Source organism: Hipposideros armiger, unplaced genomic scaffold (genome assembly GCF_001890085.2).
Source record: "Hipposideros armiger isolate ML-2016 unplaced genomic scaffold, ASM189008v1 scaffold_62, whole genome shotgun sequence".
NCBI lineage: Eukaryota > Metazoa > Chordata > Mammalia > Chiroptera > Hipposideridae > Hipposideros > Hipposideros armiger.
In genome coordinates this window covers 711,564-730,535 of record NW_017731412.1, presented here as the reverse complement: position 1 = coordinate 730,535, position 18,972 = coordinate 711,564, and the positions used below count along the sequence as shown (strand labels likewise).

General features: G+C 41.3%; 1 protein-coding gene and 1 pseudogene across 3 annotated transcripts in view; both read right to left on the bottom strand.

Annotated features, from left to right (window-relative positions):
* The window catches only part of MAPKAPK5 (MAPK activated protein kinase 5), a 27,834-nt gene that overhangs the window by 5,518 nt on the left and 3,344 nt on the right, over window positions 1-18,972 (bottom strand). For all 3 annotated transcript variants that reach the window (XM_019641624.1, XM_019641625.1, XM_019641626.1), the window contains exons 2-10: window positions 14,753-14,826; window positions 13,707-13,782; window positions 12,820-12,917; window positions 11,259-11,367; window positions 9,779-9,868; window positions 8,962-9,057; window positions 5,544-5,624; window positions 3,152-3,339; window positions 1,230-1,350 (exon numbers count right to left, since the gene is read on the bottom strand). In XM_019641624.1, the coding sequence (XP_019497169.1) occupies window positions 1,230-1,350; window positions 3,152-3,339; window positions 5,544-5,624; window positions 8,962-9,057; window positions 9,779-9,868; window positions 11,259-11,367; window positions 12,820-12,917; window positions 13,707-13,782; window positions 14,753-14,826 (933 nt within the window). The remainder of the gene's footprint in view (window positions 1-1,229; window positions 1,351-3,151; window positions 3,340-5,543; window positions 5,625-8,961; window positions 9,058-9,778; window positions 9,869-11,258; window positions 11,368-12,819; window positions 12,918-13,706; window positions 13,783-14,752; window positions 14,827-18,972) is intronic.
* On the bottom strand, window positions 35-425 carry LOC109382260 (ATP synthase subunit g, mitochondrial pseudogene; annotated as a pseudogene).

Below are 18,972 nucleotides of genomic sequence, written 5' to 3'. Positions count from 1 at the left end.
TATTGATTTTGACATATTTTATTCAAATACCAGTCTGATCACACATGGCTCAAGAACATTCAAATAATAAACCCAAAAGAAACAGATGTTAATGACTGGTCTTCAAACATTATCACCAGTCCACGCTTGTCTATGATCTCGCCAACATAAAACCACATCCACACCTCAGTGGCCACCAAACCATTCAGCAGAGCTTCCTTAACTGTGAGCTGTTTGAAGCTACCAGTTTGAGCACTACTGACTATTTTTTTCAAGCTCTGAATAGCTGTAGGGATCTCAGCAGGGGTTGGAGGAACCAGCTCAACCTTGGTATAATGCCAAAATGTGGCCAAGCGAGGCTTCGAGTAAGTCATAGCGGTGTTTACCAGTGCCGGGGCCTTCTCTGCGAGGTTACGGACAAACTGGGCCATGGTTCTAGGATGGAAAGTCCATGGACTTGAATGGCCGGCTGAACGTCACCCCCTCCGCTTATTCTTTGTCACACTTCAACCCCACCCCTTCTAAGCAAGTAACATTCAAGTCTGTGCCTTTGCCTCTCGGCCACACTGTGGTTCCACACCACACATCTCACTCAAGTGTCCGTCTGCCGCTTTAAACAGCATCTAAAACCTAGACTTCCCTTCGCTCAAACCAGCCTCGTTCCTGATTTCCCTGTTTCTCGATGGTATCATCAGATAGGCCACCCCCTGTCCCCTTATACCTAATTAGTCACCAAAAATTGTAGAAATTTATCACTATTTCTCTGCTCCCAGAGCCACCCATCCTTGTCTAGGTTACTGCAGACATCCTAGGTTGGTAAGTCTGCAAGTCTGTCTGACCCTCCCATACCTTCCTGGTGGCAAATCTCTTCACAGAAATCTACGATGGCCTCTCAGTTACAGCCTACTGAGATAAGACTATGCCCCCATCTGCTTTCCAAGCCTGGCCCTGCCACACCTGTTCACCGACTTCCCATGAATGAAGCCAGGCTGCTTTTCCCACTGATGATCATAGGAAGATAGTCCTTTGAGTGTTGTGTTCCCTTAGTGTATATTTACGGGGTTGTGATCTGGTCTTTTATGGAAACAAGCTCTTTATTTCTGATTCTGATTTTCAGGAAACCAGAGATGTTTCTCTGGGAAAGAATGCATGCTCTGTATTGTTTTGCCTGTAACCCCTCACTGAGTTGATTCCCAGCATTCCTTCTCAACACAGCTTTTTTAGCTAACAAAATAAGCATCGTTCAAAACCTTATCCATCATCAGCTGGGCAGAAGGTAGCACGTTATCCAGGGCCTCAGTTGAGTTTAGCCAGGGGTGGTCCAACACTCCCTCGATGGTGAGTCTTTCCTCTGGTTTGACCTTCAGGAGCCTGTGGGGAAAAGGCCAACAGGGCTGGCACGCTCAGTTGCTTCCAGAAGGCCAGGAAGTTCCTAGGTCTGGCTCTAACCACCTCTAGCTATCACTTTCTACCAGTTCGTACAGGCTTTCCACCTGCAGGGCAGGAGTGGGGTTCTAGTCCCTGACCACTAGATGTGAGGGCACCATGTCCTTAGATGGTCCTTCCTATCTGTACTAGACAAAGTGAGATCAAATTGGTAGGAAAAGGCTTAATTAGTCCAGTAACACTTCAGACTGAGTTCTGCGTTCAGTAAGATAATCCTACATATGGCTTCTAGTTCCTAAACCTTGAATCGCCATATTGATGTTTCTAGGACAGTGGGCTCTCATTTCCAAAAGGGACTAAGAGTGTTCTTTTGGCTGAGAGAAGTTACAAAATTAGTCAAAGCGTCTGGAGGTTCTAAAAATCCAGGATGTTACCATGTAGCAGGACATGAACCCTTTACTCCAGAGATATTCAAAGCTAAACATCTAGAGTCTGAGAAGGGGATGGCATTTCCTTCTAAGCCTAATGCAGTGCTCTGATCCTGCTTCTTTACATGTTGTCCATTCATGCTGATGCAACTCCTAACTCACCTTAGCATGTTTCCTGGGCTATTTAGGGCACCTCCTTCCAACTACACATCCTCCCATTCCAAATGTCAGGGTCAGACAACAGGCCTATTTGCTCTTTCAGGTTCTCTGCAACCTTCTGGCTCATTCTGAACCAACAGCATCAGATTCTAAAGAACAGGTTTATTAGAAAAGAATTCCAAAGCTGAAAGATCATCATCAATGTTGCTCTAGGGACAGAAAATATATCCTATAGAACTGGCAAAGAACTACTCAGAGGATAATAATGTTTTGGTTAAGTAGGTGAGACTACAGCATGGGAAGACAGATGATGATCTCAACATTGCCTCCAACTTCCTAAAAAACTTTTACTTGTATATTTTAGAAACTAGTCCCTCTTTATATACTTAGACCCCTAGCCAACAGGATAAGCTCACTTTTGAAAGGGAGGAATCTCCATAGAGAAATAGAAATGGCTGTGCTGTCAGGAGACAGTTCCCAGGTACTGCCCCTTTAATGCCTGTCTTCATCACATTACAGATGAAGAAACTGAAACAAAAAAAGGATATTGCTGAGTGAAACCCAGCAGTAGGAATACCAGAACAGTGCCCAAATCCCAGGCAGCTGAGCCTCCTCCACAGGTGAGCAGAAAAAGCAAGCATACTTCAAATTTAGGTCTGACTTTTTACCTACTCCTCCAGGTACCAGAGCACTCTGAATGTCAACTCTCCCTCATCTACTCACTAGCCCTAATTTACTAAATCTTCCCATCTTAATATATGTCACAGCAACCAACGAGCAGTGAGAAGGCTAGAAGGTGGGGTCCAGGCTCCACACCCTCAATCACATACTCCCACAGCAGCCAAGGAATGAAAAGCCAAAAGCGTCGCTGTCATCTTAGCACCCTAGTTCAGTTCCAGGCATCATGTCTGTTGCAAATGACTGGCTTCCATGAAGAGGGCACACCAGGGGGGGTTATCATTTAGGGTCATGTATTAATGCTCACAGAGACACTGGCTACAGGAGGGAGCGAGGCTCCTTTTCACTGAGGTGTGGACACAGAGGACTCTCATCTCAGGCTCCAGGGATAAGATTTCTGTGATGCTAAACAGTAAGGAGCATGCCTAGGAAACAGTGACTTTTCCTAATCAACATTCCCTTGTGCTCCACCATCATGTGAAGGCCTCCTTGGCCTCCCTGCCCAGGGCCCAGGGACTCACTTCCTCACAACATCTTTGGCCATCTCTGAGATCTGGCTCCACTCTTCCTCTGGGAACTCAAAGCTGCCCGTCATGATCTTTCTCCGCATATCCTTTGGGATAGTCCGACTGTGGTGTTTGGAGTAAAAAGGAGGGTATCCGCACAACATCACGTAGATGATCACCCCTAGGGACCACAAATCACAGCTCTGAAAGCAAAAAGAAAACGGTCACTCATCACAGAGGCACAGCTCCAAAATAAAACCCCCAGGACCGACCGGCCCAGACATAAAAAGGCTGGTATCTCTAAGAAATCACTTAATAGAGACTAGAAAAGTTTCAGGAAGTCTTAGGAGAAAAACCTTTTACTCCATAGTTTTTATATGCCGCCTACACTACATATATACACACCAGCATACAAGGCCAGCCTGGGGCGAAGTAAACAGTCACTTTTATTCTCAGTGCTTAGGCCCACGCTGCATTCTGATCCTTGGGTACAGAGGCAGGATACTTTGTCCCCAGCCAGAGGAGTAACAGATAGAAGCCAGCTGGTTGTGAAACATACAGTCTGTCAACCTGGGCAGGGTTGTGGGTGCAGGAACAAAGCAGGGAACGTACAGGTAGGCTGACCCCATAATACAGCACAAGACATTTCGTAAAGGCCCAAAGCAGTTTGACACAGATCAAAGAGAGACACAAGAGGGAAGGCCAGGAAAAGCATTTCTGGGATGCTCTGAGAGAAGCCTGGAAAATGGGGTGTCTCAGCTACTCATACCCATGTTTTGGCATCAGACTAATGGATGTCTGTATATGATATAACCCATGCTGTAGAACAAGATTATAAAATTATAGAGGTGAAACTGAATCTTGAAAATAGTTCAAATCCCTCACTTTACACACGAGGAAACTGATACTACAGAGATCTTTTCATCTCTAAGATCATTTGTGAAGAGTGAAACTAAGTGACCTAATCAACTTATAGCAGCAGCTCAGTAGTGCTAGAGCCAGAGCAAGTTTCCTGGCCTACTGCCTCTTTTTTTTTTTTTAATTGCAGTTGATATATTTATTTAATTTTTAGATACTTAATTATATCTTATTACATATTTTTATTAAACATTTGTATTAAAAATTATTTGTAAATGTAGCATTCAGTGCTCATTTAGTTACCAATACAAAGATTATATCTAGACCAACATATATACACATTAAAAAGAACTATGAACTGTTTATTATTTCAACGTTATTCATCTGCAGTGGGTAATTTTTATGAATGCCACGCTAATTCATGAGCACCAGTAGATACACAAAATGGAACAGGAAGAGAAGAAAAACAATACTGGGAAATAACATATCACACAGGAGTCCACTGAGTTCATGCTGAGAAGATTTTAGTAAATTAATCTGCCTGTTACCTGAGTGCTTCTACTACCCAACTTCTGCTCGCACTGGGAAGCAGGAGGCAGTTTCTGACTCAGATACTCAGGTCAGCACAGCCCTCAGACCTCATGACATAGGGACACAGCTGCCCACAGTCTGAGTTTGAAAGGTGAGAACGTGTGGAACAGTGATTACTTGGGGACCGAACAGTGTTAATCATGAAAGTGGATGTTGAGAGTTCTGGTCACACTGTGCCAGTGCCAAGTGCAGGGGCCTGAGTGGCAGAGGAGCATGTGTTCTTTGATTATGTGTATGCACGTGCATGTGTGCACGTGTGCGTGGGGCCCTCAAAAGTGTGGGACCTAGGAAGAGCTGGCCTACTGCCTTTTTACTATTCTCAGCTCCCCATGTCCTCTATATCCAGCCTTAAGTCCCCAACCAGCGTCATTTTTTTCCACATCTACTCGGCCGACTCCAGGACCTAACTCTTATGCTTTAGAACAGAGATGCTTGATATGTAGGCTACCGAGTAAGAACTGTGATAGTACAGGTAACACTTAAAAGCACTTGCTACATGTACTAGACACTATTCCAAGTTGGGTATTTTATGGGGTAAGAAAGAATGGTAAAATAAAGGCCATGGAATGTTCTCAGAAATGGCCTCCACCTCAAAAAAAGGCAACCCCGTCTTTTAAATGTGGTCATTGGACCACTAGATTCACAAAATGGAACAGGAATAAAAGAAAAATAATACTGGGAAGTAATATATCACAGGAATCCACTGTGTTTCCTAATAAATAAATACCCTACAGGTGACCATAGCCCTTGGTTTCTGATACAAAACCTAAATTGGTTAGAACCTCATTTCATCAGACAAAAAACTGAATTCCAAATACTCTGTGTGTGGCTACTTGCAGCCACTTGGACAGGAATATAAGGGATAAGAATGGAATTAGCCACATTCCCAGAGGGCCACAAACACCTCACAGAAGAGAGACTACACCCAAGGGGTGAAGATAAATATCTCTTCCCCTACCTTGTTATAAGTGTAGGGTGTCGGCGAGGTAGGTATGATGCCAGATTTCTCCTTCTGATGCCTTCTCTGTGCCTCTAGTACCTGTGAGAGTCAGACCAAAGGAGACACTTATTGAAAATCACACTGACACACAACTTGAGACAGCTGCTGGAAGGCTGAAAAGGGTAGACACTGGGAAGTCAACAGTAAAAAAAACTCCACATAAACACAATATTTTCAAAAACCTTTTCCCCCTTACAACCAGCAATTCATCAGTGTTTGCCTGGTCAAGAACATTAAGATCAAGTCCCTGGAGGAGATTTATCTCTTCTTCCTGTCCATCAAGGCATCTGAGATCACTGACTTTTCCCCTTATGCCTGTGTAAAAGCAGACCAGTAGTGGCCTGCAGATCAGATTCAAGGTACTTGTTGCTCTCAGGGACTGTAACAGTCATGTAGGTCTAGGTGTTAAAGTAACCACTACCATCCATGGTGCTATCACCCTGGCCAAGCTCTCCACTGTCCTGTGCAGTGGGACTCCTGGAGGACCAAGACTGGCAAAACCCCCATGGTTCCTTCCAAGGTGACAGGATGCTACGGCTCTGTCCTGTATCCTTCATTCCCACTGCTATTGTCTTGGCCGCCATGCCTATGAACCTGTTCCTGATGGCTGGTACTGACAACCGCTACACCTCAGCCATGGGCTGCACTGCCACCCGGGACAACTTTGCCAAGGCCACCTTCAATGCCATCTCGAAGACCTATAGCTTATCTTACCACTGATTTCTGTAAAGAGACTGTTTACCAAGCCTCCCTCCCTATCAGGAATTCACTGACCACCTCATAAAGACCCACAGAGCCTCCATGCGCAGGACCCAGGTTCCGGCTGTGGACACCAAAAAGTGTTTTTTATATAAGAAGAATAAAGTGAATTAATTAAACGTAAAAAGGAAAATACCATTTATGAGAGTATAAAAAATATTAAGGTCAAATCTAACAAAAGATGTGAAAGACGTGTACACTGAAAATGAGACAAATATTGCTAAGCAAAACTCAAGACAAAAATAAATGGAGCAATATAGCTTGCTCACGGGTTGGAAGGCTCAGTATTGTTAGATGTCAGTACGCCAAACCTCTAAATTGATGAACCAAACCTCTAAAACAACCCTCCAAATACCAGCAGGCTCTTACTCGAAATAAATAGTTGATTCTAAAGTTCATATGGAAATGAAAAGAAATTCGAATAGCCAAAACAACTACAAGAAAGAACAACAAAGCCGGAGGGCTAACACTACCTTATTTCAAGAATTATTATAAAGCTATAATAATCAAGACAGGGGCCGGCCGAGTGGCGCGATGGTTAAGAACTGGCTTGGGATGCCAGAGGGCCCGGGTTCAGATCCCACATATGAGGGCCAGTGACACTGCCCTCTACAGCTAGGATGCTGAACAACAGCTCGACCTGGAGCTGGGCTGCCATGAGTTGCCGGCGACGGCATAGGCTGCAGCCCCTGTGGCAGTGGGTTGCCATGGGCTATCGTATGTAGCCAGCAGCCAGCGTGAGCGGCCAGCAACCGCAGTGAGCAGCCATCCAGAAGCCAGCAACTGATCTGCCTCGCCCGGGAAGAGCGCAATGATGGTGCCAACTTGGGCCAGTGAAGCAACGTCCTCCACAACTAGACTGAAAAACAAAACGACAGCAACCTGTCTGTTCCCCTTCCCCCAATTCCCCAGCACTGTTCCCATCCCAATTCCCCAAAAAAAAAAAAAATAATAATAAATAAATAAATAAAAATTAAAAACTTCTATTTAAAAAACTATTAAGAAAATTGAAAAGCAAGCCAGACTATATATTCATAATACATGTGTGGTAGGCAGAAAAATGCGCACCCACCAAGATCTCTATGTCCTAATCTCTGGAACCTGTTACCTTACATGGCAAAAGGGACTCTGTAGATTTGATTAAGTGAAGGATGGTGAGATGTGGGGCTTCTCTTGGATTATCTGGGTGAGGCCAGTGTAGACACTGGAAGATGCTACACTGCTGGTTTTGAAAATGGAGGAAGAGGCCACAAGCCAAAGAATGCGACAGCGTCTAGAAGCTAGAAAAGGCGAGGATATGGATCCTCCCCTAGAGCTTCCAAAAGGAACAGTCCTACCAACATCTTGAAAACATTTCAGACTTCTGACCTCCAAAACTGCAGGATAGTAAATGTGTGTTGTTTTAAACCACTAAGTTTATGGTGATTTGTTAACATCAGCAGTAAAAAATTAATACATATGTACAATAAAGAACTTGTATCCAGAATATAACAAAAAATTCTTACATCTCAATTATAAAACCAACAACAAAAAAGGGGCAAGAGATTTGTACCCATATTTCAGAATGGCCCATGAACACGTGAAAAAATACTCATCAACAGTAGCCATTAGGAAAATGCTGTAATTAAATCCATAATGAAATAACACCATGTATCTACCAGATGACTAAGGTTACAAATATTAACAAACATGAGCAGGTGGCAGCAACTGCACCTCTTTCTTATACATTACTGGTGCATATGTAAAATGGTAAAAAAACATTTTGGAAAAAGATATTACTTACGGGGGAAAATATGTCCCCCAAAACTTGTAAATGAATGTTCACAGCAACTTTATTCATAATAGCCAAAAATGGGAACCAACCCCAAATGGCAATTAGTCAGTGAGTGGATAAACACACATATCTTAGTCATAGGATGGAACACTACTCAGCAATAAAGATAATGCAGCAACATGGATGAATTTTAAAAACATGTTGGGTGACTGGTTAGCTCAGTTGGTTAGAGCGTGGTGCTGATAACACCAAGGTTGCCGGTTCGATCTCTACATGGGCCACTGTGAGCTGCGCCCTCCTTAAAAGAGTCAACTATGCCATTGTAGCATGAAACCCATGTATAACCAATGACTATGGCTGGTCCCCAATAAAAATAAAATTAAAAAAACAAAATATGTTGAGCAAAAGTAAAACACAAAGGTGCATGAATTTTATTCTTATGAAATTCTACAACAGGCAAAACTAACCAAAAAACCAAATCAGCGGTTGCCTGGGGCTGGGGGTCAAGTTGGGAGCAGACTGACTGGAAAAGCACACAAGACAGATTTTGAACTAATGGAAATGTTTTGTACCTTCATTATGGAAGTGATCGTGCAGGAGTATCCATTTATCAGAACTCATCAAACTACACTTAAAGTAGGGGTATTTTATTGTATTTAAATCATACCTCAATAAAGCTGGTTTTAAAAAATAAAATGCCGACACCAAATGAAGCAGCCTGTAGGTTTCTGAAGCTGAGTTCTCCCTTCCCATTTGTAATACACGCCTACTTGTGTGCAGAATAAATGTAAGTCTACAGGCAGCTTGGTGATACATCCTATGGCAGAAACAGCACACGCTTACCTGAGGTGCTACATAATAAGGGGTGAATTGGGGTGTCATCAAATCACCTTGGTCAATTTTGGCAAATCCAAAATCACACAACTTCACTGGGGCATCCTGAAATAAAATAAAGAGAGTCCTCAGTAAATATTAAAGGAAAATTCAGGTGTAAGACATGTTACCTTGAGCTTGTACAAGTTTCTGGCTGAGACCTGGGCCTATGAGTAGCATGTCCTCAGGTCTGGAGAAATGATTCATATTGAGGAACTTCTTAATAATACAGAAGTAAGGAAGTTCTACCCACTCACAGTTAGCCTTGTTTCATAACTTATACAGGTAGCACTAAAATCAAAATCTTAGCCAAACGCCCCGACTCTATCTACTGGCCCATTATCTCTCATCAATCCAGGGTCCTGCTTCACTCGTCAACACCAGCTTCATGACAAACTTATTTCATAGGGCATGGTGCAGGGGGGAAGGGGGGGCAGCTGGAGGAGAAAATATACCTTATCAGCAAATACAACTGTTAAGTTTCAAGGTAATGTATAATAGCATATAGATTCCTGCCTCTTCCCAAAGTCCCTCCAAATAATATCCCAAATCTTAAGTCCTACAAATACATAGTAGCATCCAAAATTATCAATGCCAGGGGTATGGTACAATTTCTCTGGGCCCCTAGCAAGGGAACAAGTCAGAAAAGAAAGCTACTTGACGCACCGTGGCCTAAAGCCTCTTCACTACGGATTCAGAGCCCTCCAAACACATACACACCTACACACCCATTCCTAAACTATGCACAAGCGGCAGCACGAAAAGGCAGGAAAGCAAGGCGTCTCACCAACGAGTTATCCTTGAAAAGCAGATTCTCAGGCTTGAGGTCTCTGTGCGCGATGTTTAGCAAGTGACAGTGCTGTAGAGCCAAAGCTATCTGGAAAAGGACATAAAGGAGCAACCGCATCTTAAAAGAGTTAACTCTTTAATGCCCCTGATTTAGAGAACTCTGGATGTTTCAAAATGATCCTAATTAAGTCAATTAAGACTGTGGTTGGTTTTCAATTTTAATGCAGAAATTAAGTAAGACTTGGTACCAAGAAACGATGAATTAAGCTTAGTTTAACTGCAACCTGTATTTTGTTCAACAAAAAGAAAAATACGATAGTGAAACAATTCTTTATCAGAACGAACTGATGGTTAAATCCTGTATTAAATGGGGAAAATGAACTGTTTCCAGTTCCACTCATCTGCAACGTGCCAAGCACTGCAGAGAACAGTGCCAGGCCATCTTCAGCAGGCCTGAGGGCCCCCAGCAGGGCAGCGGCACCATCACCTGGCCCGGAAGAGAGCTGCACTCTCCAGGGAGCTCAACTTCAGCTCTGCCTTCCAGAAAAATGGAAAGCAGCTAACTGGATTTTTCCATCTGATGTTCCAGTGTGCTCATCCCACTTGTTGAAATGTTGACTGTTAAGGTGGATTTGAAGGGCTTTGTTTTGCAGAAGATTATCAGAGCTCACCCACAGTCCTAATATCTGAAAACAACAAGGTATAACTTTAAAAATTAAAGAGCAAATTCTACCTGTCCTTCAACTCTCAGTATGGATTCTCTTGGTTTTCCAAACCAAAAACGGAGGCATCAAAAAATGCTTGAGGAAATTTGGAAGAATTTTTTATTAAGAACCAATTGGGCTGTGCTTTCTGCTTTTCTTTGCCTTGCTTGCTTGGTCTGAAGATAAGCCTTTATGGTTTAGCTTTTCACCTCCTCAAGACATTATTTCCGGTTGGATTCCTAGTATTGCTTGTGACATACTTCATTTCTCTAGCAATAAAATGTGATGCCAAAATAGACATAACCCAGAATTACAAAGACCTTAGAATACCACTAAAATCTGATGACAGAAAGGTGACTCATAAGCAAAAAGTATCTTATCTACAACTGTCAGAACGTATTTTTATAGCACACAATCTTCCAGGTGGTATAGCAGCATTTTATCTCAAAGTCCAATAGTAGTGCTTAAAAGCTATATGTCTAAAGATATCTACAGTCCACAAAACAGTTAAGATTACCTTCCTTCCAGAGTTTCTTTAAATCTTACAGTAGTTAAACAATTGACAACCGCTTAAGAATATAGTCCCCTCCCCCCCAAAACATAAAAGGGGTCACATATCTCCTGTCAAGGCATCTTTTCTGATTACATAACAAAGCAGGCAATGAAAGATCAAATAGAGCTTTTCTTCAAGCTTTCTTTTATTCCCCCCCCAATGAAATTGTGCTTATTAACCAACGTTGTTGGCAGTTTGATTGGTACCCGGGGTTAACTTGCCTGCTTTGTTACTTGGCTGGCTTGCTTCTCTGTAAAGTGCCGGTGCTGGCTGATTCTGTGAAATAGCTCTCCCCCTTCCATCATCTCCATTACAATTAAGAGTCGAGCCCTGTTTGAAAGCATTTGATTTTGTTAAGTTAAAAAAAAAAAAAAACTGAAACATCAAGTAGCTAACCTAAAGATACCTCATCTACAAAGTGTGTAACTACTTCCTAAGTCTATTCCTACCAAGCTCCTTGGAGTTAGACCCTTTGTTACTACCAACTGGACACTATGCATAAAGGAATATCCCTGACCTAACACTGTCTAAGAAGCTAAAATAGCAGTTAAAGAATAAGTTTTGAAGACAGTGATCCTTTTTTGAAGATACTATAGTTAATTTGTTATTACTAAATGTTAAAGAGGGGATGGATGATCTTTTAAGTGACATGTTCTCTATATGTATTTTAGGGCAGCTACATCGAAAGTGTATTGAAAACAGAATATGACTTTCTGTAGGACAGGAATTTCAAGTCATATGGCTGGGTCATTTGGGCTGTCTTAGTTATTCTGTGTGTGTGTGTGTGTGTGTGTGTCCATTCCCCCACTCCACTAGTTTCACATGTCCCACAGCATGCTCAAAAAGACAGCTACACAGGATTACACGGCAACTAAATAAAAGCAAAAATACAAATGTTGTAAAAAAAGTCTGAATTTTGGTTATCATCTTTTGCTATCAATGCTTCCAGCTTCTATCCAAATGCTTTCACCAACAGAGCACAGTTGTAAGAAATAATCATTTCATTTCCTATTTGTTTTCATGAACCATCTTATTTCTCCATGTGAAAAACTTCTACCTTCCCTCTTCAAATCCCAGCCTCCACATAACCACTCTGTGAGACAACGGCCTCCCCAGCCTACAGTTAACAGCTCTCCTCCTCTGTAAGCTCAAAATATTTTATGGATGCCTCTCCTTGGTGCCTGTCCTACTGTTATGAAGATGGATTTATATCTCAGTCCCCCCAACACAAACCATACCTTATTTAACTTTGAATTCCCTGGGAGAGACTTAGAATGCCACCCAATGGGCTTGCCAAACATTTCTTCCTTTAAAAGGAATGTCAGACTAAGCAATAACGGCTTTTTGCCGTATCAACCTCTAAGACATTGCCTAGAATAATATTTGGTCTTCTTTCACTAATTTGAAATAGAATCTGTTTTAATTCCACATTACATGCTTTTTTTAAAAAAGACAGAAAGTAATCAGAATAATCAGTGGGGCCAGGAGCCTGGGTGGGGTACAGATGAAACAAAACTGCAAGGAGCTGGTAACTGCTGATGTGGGGTGACAGGTACCGGGGGTGGGGTTCATTACATAATTCTGTCTGCTTTCACAAATGTTTGAAATTTTCCAAAACAAAAAGTAAAGGAGAGAAAAAAAGAGAAAAAGGAAGGGAGGGAGGCAGGCAGGGAGAGAAGGAAGGGAAGAAGGGGGGAGGGGCACAAAAGAGAGGAAGATCCCACTACCCCTTGGCCTCCATATGAGAGGTGGGCACGTGATGATGACCCTGTGTCGTCTTACCTGGGGCTGGACTCATGAGGAAACTGTACACTGTTAGCAAACACTTCAATAATTTGAACTATGTTTGGGTGTGTGGCACACATCATGTGCAGACGTACCTTAAAGAGAACAGAGGAAACGTTTCTGTACATAGGGAATGCCAACATATTCTCTCCAAGCTCCGTCCCCCCCACCACCCCCCCAACCCCCAAAAAATGACCACACTAGGAGCAAGGGGATAAGCTTATATTATAGATTAAAAAAAAAAAAACCTTACCACCTGGAAGGATGTTAAAAAAAAGTTTTCACAGATTCCCTCCTTAATGCTCTTTCCATGAATAAAACCTCAACAGATTACTTTCTATTATCCTATCTATTAGCAAATGAAAAATTGGGCAAATAATTCATTGTATTTCAGATATTATTCATATATCTCCAAGCAAAAGAGTAAGTACTTCACTGCACGTTATTAACAAGTCATCACCACATCCAGATATTTTAAAATAAGTGTGTATTTTTAAAAACTAGAAATACATCCTCAGAGCCCTGCTGCAGCATACTGTCAAGATGCTTCACCAGCCCCTTCCTTGTATTATTTTATCTCCATTCTTCAAGGACTTTTTCCAATAAGCAAAAGCTGAAGTAAACCCAAATGCTTCAAGGTACAAGAATAAAACAAGAGGTGGCTGAAAGGAAATAAGCCTCAGTACTAACAGCCTTAGGTACCGAGAGATACAGGGCTGCTTGGTAACGATACCATGAACAGGGGAAAGGGGGAAGTATGAACTTAAAATCACAAATTCTTTGTGCATCTGTGTATTCTCGCTAGGAAGCTGCCTTACTTGTAAAAAGAATAATTCTTAGGCACTTCAAATATTTGGGCAAGTCGAGGCAATAAAGGATCATACCTCATTTCTAGCTTTTGGACGATCAAAAAGAATTTTCAGTGCAAATCGTTCTTGGGTAGAGTTCTTCACACAGACTCTGGATTTGGAGAAAAAAATTCAATCAGAAATCATCTATGTTACAGTGAAAACTAATTTAACAAGTTTGTTCTTTGAGAATTGTACTTCTAATCAAGAAAGAATATATCCCGGGCCGGCCGAGTGGTACGATGGTTAAGAACTGGCTTGGGACGCCAGAGGGCCCCGGTTCGGATCCCACATATGAGGGCCAGTGACACTGCCCTCTACAGCTAAGATGCTGAACAACAGCTCAACCTGCAGCTGGGCTGCCGTGAGTCACCGGTGACAGCGTAGGCTGCAGCCCCTGTGGCAGTGGGTTGCCATGGGCTACCGTGTGTAGCCAGCAGCCAGCGTGAGCGGCCAGCAGCCGCCGTGAGCGGCCGTCCAGAAGCCGGCGACTGATGTGACTCGCCCGGGAAGAGCACAATGATGGTGCCAACTTGGGCCAGTGAAGCAACGTCCTCCACAACTAGACTGAAGAACAAAACGACAGCAACTTGTCTGTTCCCCTTCCCCAATTCCCCAGCGCTGTTCCCATGCCCCCAATTCCCCAATAAAAATCTTTAAAAAAAAAAAAAAAAGAAAGAAAGAAAGAATATATCCCGGTGCATCAGAACAAACGTGCCCCCAAGGCCGGCAGGTGGAGAGGCAGAGATGCATCTCATCCCCTCTTCACAGGCCTCAGCTCCCGCGCCAGGGAAATCAACTCAGGGCTGGCCGAAAAAGAAATAAGGGTGTCTGCCAGCTATAGGGGACTCTCACGGTGGCTCCACAGGATCAACATTTTAAGTGAGTCTGTTACATGTCATGTGACTTGGTCACTTAAATATATTTCTGTATGCACGAGAAACAGCCTAACATAAATACCTCCACTCGTTAAATTAAGGCTGTTTCACAAATCTGGCACCTCTGGTGCTTCTAATTTAAGATGTATTTCAAATCGTCCTTTTCAGAACAATTTTGTCATAGTTTGCACAACTGTTTCTTACCTAACTGGACCACTTATTCCAGCTCCCAGTTTCTGAGTCCAATTGATATTATATTCCTCTAAAATGGAGGTTTCCTATAAAAATAAAAAAGGGAGGGGGCAGAGAATAATTCTGCAGTTAAAAAGCTGAACAATTAAACAGAGGTGGGACAATAAATAGAAGACCTTATCACCCAACATCTCCTGAGAGAATCTGATAAGCAGAGTTTTGTGTTCTGTAGGACTTTATTATTAGACATTTTGTCTAAATTGTTTTCCAACAAGAGAGAAAGCAAAAAGTTTAGGATAAAAAGAGATTCTTCAGCTCATCTACAAGGTCCATTTGAGTACATGCTCAGTGTTTTGTTTTTCTCTTTGGAGTATGGGGAGGAAGATATCTTTCAGAATGCCTCACTAAATACTTATTTGCTAAAATGGTCAGGTGTATTTCCTGAGATTCCAGAAAGACTGGTCTGATACATGCTGCCATGATACAGAGGCCTATATCTTTGAACGAGTTGATCAAATTGTTGGAATAACTGAATAAATTAAGAGTTAAAAGTTCAAATAAAATAATAGTAAATATCAATAGTAAGTTTATCTAATTTTCAACAGCAACATTTTGAGTACAAAGCTGTTCTGTCACATTCATTGCATAACCATACTTTTTATATTTTTTAACAGATTTTTAAAATAGTTTTAAATAGCTTTCAATTAGTTCCAAATAGAGCCTCTACAGTTTAATGAAAGTTTTCATGGAATTTCTATTTAGTCACTGTATGTGAAGCTTCTGTTGCCATACATTTTTAGGCAAGAAAGCTATGTATTGATTGGGTCATTGGAAAAGTCATGAAGCATTTTTGCATTGAAAAACATAGAAAAATACGTCATGACTTTCCCGACAACCCAATATTTAAATTGTGGTAGGTTAAAATTCATTTTTTCAGAGTTCCACAGGTAGAATAGGAAACCATCTGCAGACCTTGAAAACTTAGGCCAAAACTCATGAGACTTGCAAATTGTTTCGTTGCTATTAGAATCTGATAGACCATATTTATCACTAGAATCCTGATTTCCAGTGTATGAGAACTGGTTATTTGTCCATGTAACACACACTCATTGTGCAGTTAATATGTGCCAGACACCAGACTAAGTTCAGAGATGAAAGCAAAGCTTCTGCCCAATGAAAATGCAGGTGTCTAAAACAAGGTTAGAATAGCTTCATCTCTACACCTTTCCGCTGCCCAGTCTTGATAAGTTTTCATCATATAGGAAATGATCAACAATTGTAGAATAAATGACTAGAAAGGTGAAATAAGCCAGATGATGGAGGGATACTGATTTATGAGGGACGAGCAAGGTCATGACATAAACTCCCTTCTGAAAAACTGTACCTCGAGGTTAAGGAGCTTGTCAAGGTCGTACAGTAAGTTACAGGCACTAACAAGGCTAGACGCAGGCTCTGGCTTCTTCCCTAGCACTATTCCGGCATCAGGGGTAACTGTCCAGGCTTCAGCATGAAAAGGGACAAATCTTTCCCAATGAAGGAGGGAGGTCCCAGGCACTGTCTCTACTAACCACCCCTTACACAGAATGCAAACCTACTCATGTAATCTGTCTACCTCCTTCAGTTTCCACTGCATGGCCTGTGGATTTAGAAGCGTTTAAGAAGGTGGGGAATAATACAGGATTAGGAAAGGAGTTGGAGCACAGTCTAAGCTTCATGGTGGAGTAAAATCATTTGCCAAGCCCCTCCTATCCTCGACTCTAATGAAAACATACACTTATAGGAGATTCGATGACAAATAAACATTTGTTCTATGGAATTATTTGTTATAATCAGATCAAAGGACTGTTCATATGCCCAGTTCCTGAGATGTGAAAATAACATTAGACTAAATTCTTCACTGTACTAGTGCTTATTAAGATGGCCCTCTACTTGATGGTCAGCCAAGACAGTTCAAGCGTGTAGAGGCTCTGACTGGAGGTTTGACAGTAGGCTCTGCAGAAGGTAATAGAAGCCCTACCAGGACTCTTTACTGCGCTGATTTCTGAACCCTGTTTTTCTTACACCTCTTGTCCTCTTTCTCAGGTTTAATTCTGGCATCTTTGTGGTTGATGCGATAAACACTCATCAGTGCTAGGGCTTCACTAAGCTCAGCTGGGCAAAAGAAGGAACACTCTTACACCTCTCAACTCTTCTATGCTTCGATTGCATATTTTACCACGTATTTTAATGACAAAAGGAGAAGGTAGGAAGGCATAGGTCAATTAAAACACTTTCCTGAAGGAAATTAGGGAATACTTCAAAGCCATTAATGACAAACACATTGACTTGGCTCTGCTAAAGAAACATATACATTACCTTAAATTAATAAGCATATAGATACATGGAAAAAATTCTTGAGAATCCTTCTAGACCAAGGATTATTTAGCAAATTATGACCCACAGCCAAATCTATCCATTGCTTGTTTTTACAGATAATAATATTTACAAAATAATACGTTAAATGTATAATATTTCTATATAACAAATATAAAAATAAAATAATAATATAGTAAAAAATAAATATTATTTCCTGGGTTAAAAGGAAAGATCCAACTATATAAGCTGCTATCGATGAGACACACTTTAGATTCAAAGATGCAAATAGGTTAAAAATAAAAGGATTTCAACAAATGGTCATGGGAAAACTGGATATCCACATGCAAAAGAAGGAAGTTAGACCCTTAACACCATATACAAAAATTAATTCCAAATGGATCAAAGACCTAAATGTAAGACCTAAAACAACAAAACTCTTAGAAGAAAACACAGGGCAAGAATTTCACAACATTGGATTTGGCAACGATTTCTTGGATATGACACCGCAAGGAATGGGCAACAAAAGAACAGACAAAATGGACCTCATGAAATTTTAAAATTTTGCACATCAAAATACACTATCAACAAAGTAAAAGAGACAACTCACAGAATGGTAGAAAATATTTGAAAATCATACACCTGATACAGGATTAATATCCAGAATAGATAGAGCATTCCTAAAATACAACAAACCCGCCCCCCCGCCAAAAACAAAAACCCAATTCAAAAAATGGGCGAAGGACTGGAATAAGACATTTCTCCAAAGATACACAAATGGCCAATATGCACAAAAAGATGTTCAGTATCACTGAACATCAAGAAGAAAATGCAAATCAAAATGATTATGAGATACCACCTCATACCATTAGGATGGGAATGATCAGAAACAATAGAAAATACCAAGAGTTGGTGAGGATGTGGAGAAATTGGAACCTTTGTGCACTGTTTGTGGGAACGTACAATGGTACAGCTGCTGTGGAAAACAGTATGGCAGTTTCTCAAAAAAATTAAAAACAGAACTAGCATATGACCCAGAAATTCCAAGTACATACCCAACAGAAGTGAAAGCAGGGTCTTGAAGAGATATTTGTACTTCCATGTTCACAGTAGCATTATTCGCAACAGCTAAAACATGGAAGCAACCTAAGTGTCCACTGACAGACGAACAGATAAAGATAAGCAAAATGTAGTATATACATACAATGGAGTATTATTCAGCCTTCAAAAGGCAGGAAATTCTGTAATATGCTACAACATGGATGAACCTTGAGAACATCATAATGTGAAGTGAAATAAGCCAGTCACAAAAAAGAAAATACTATATGATTCCCCTTATATGAGGTATTAGGAATAGTCAAAAATCACAGAGACAGAAAGTAGAATGGTGGTTGCTAGCGGATGGGTGGAAGGAGGCAATGGGGAGTTAGTGCTTAATGAGTATAGAACTTCAGTTTTACAAGATGATGAGTTCTGGAGATGGATGGTGATGGCTGCACAACATTTTGAATGTATTTAATACCACTGAACTGTACACTTAAAACTAGTTAAGATGGTAAATTTTATGTAATGGGTATTTTACTATAATAAAAAAAGAAGAAAAAAAGTAAAAGGATAGAAAAAGCTACACCATGAGTAACCATAGGAGAGCTGGAGGAGCTAGCTATACTGACAACAAACACAATAGACTTTAAAGCAAAAGATGTTAACAGAGAAAGAGAGGCACTTTCTATAATAATAAAAACGTCAGTTCACCAGGAAGATACGACAGTTATAAACATATGTATTCATCTACCTAACAACAGAGTCCAAAAATACATGAAGCGGGCCGGCTGAGTGGCGCGTTGGTTAAGAGCTGGCTTGGGACGCCAGAGGACCCC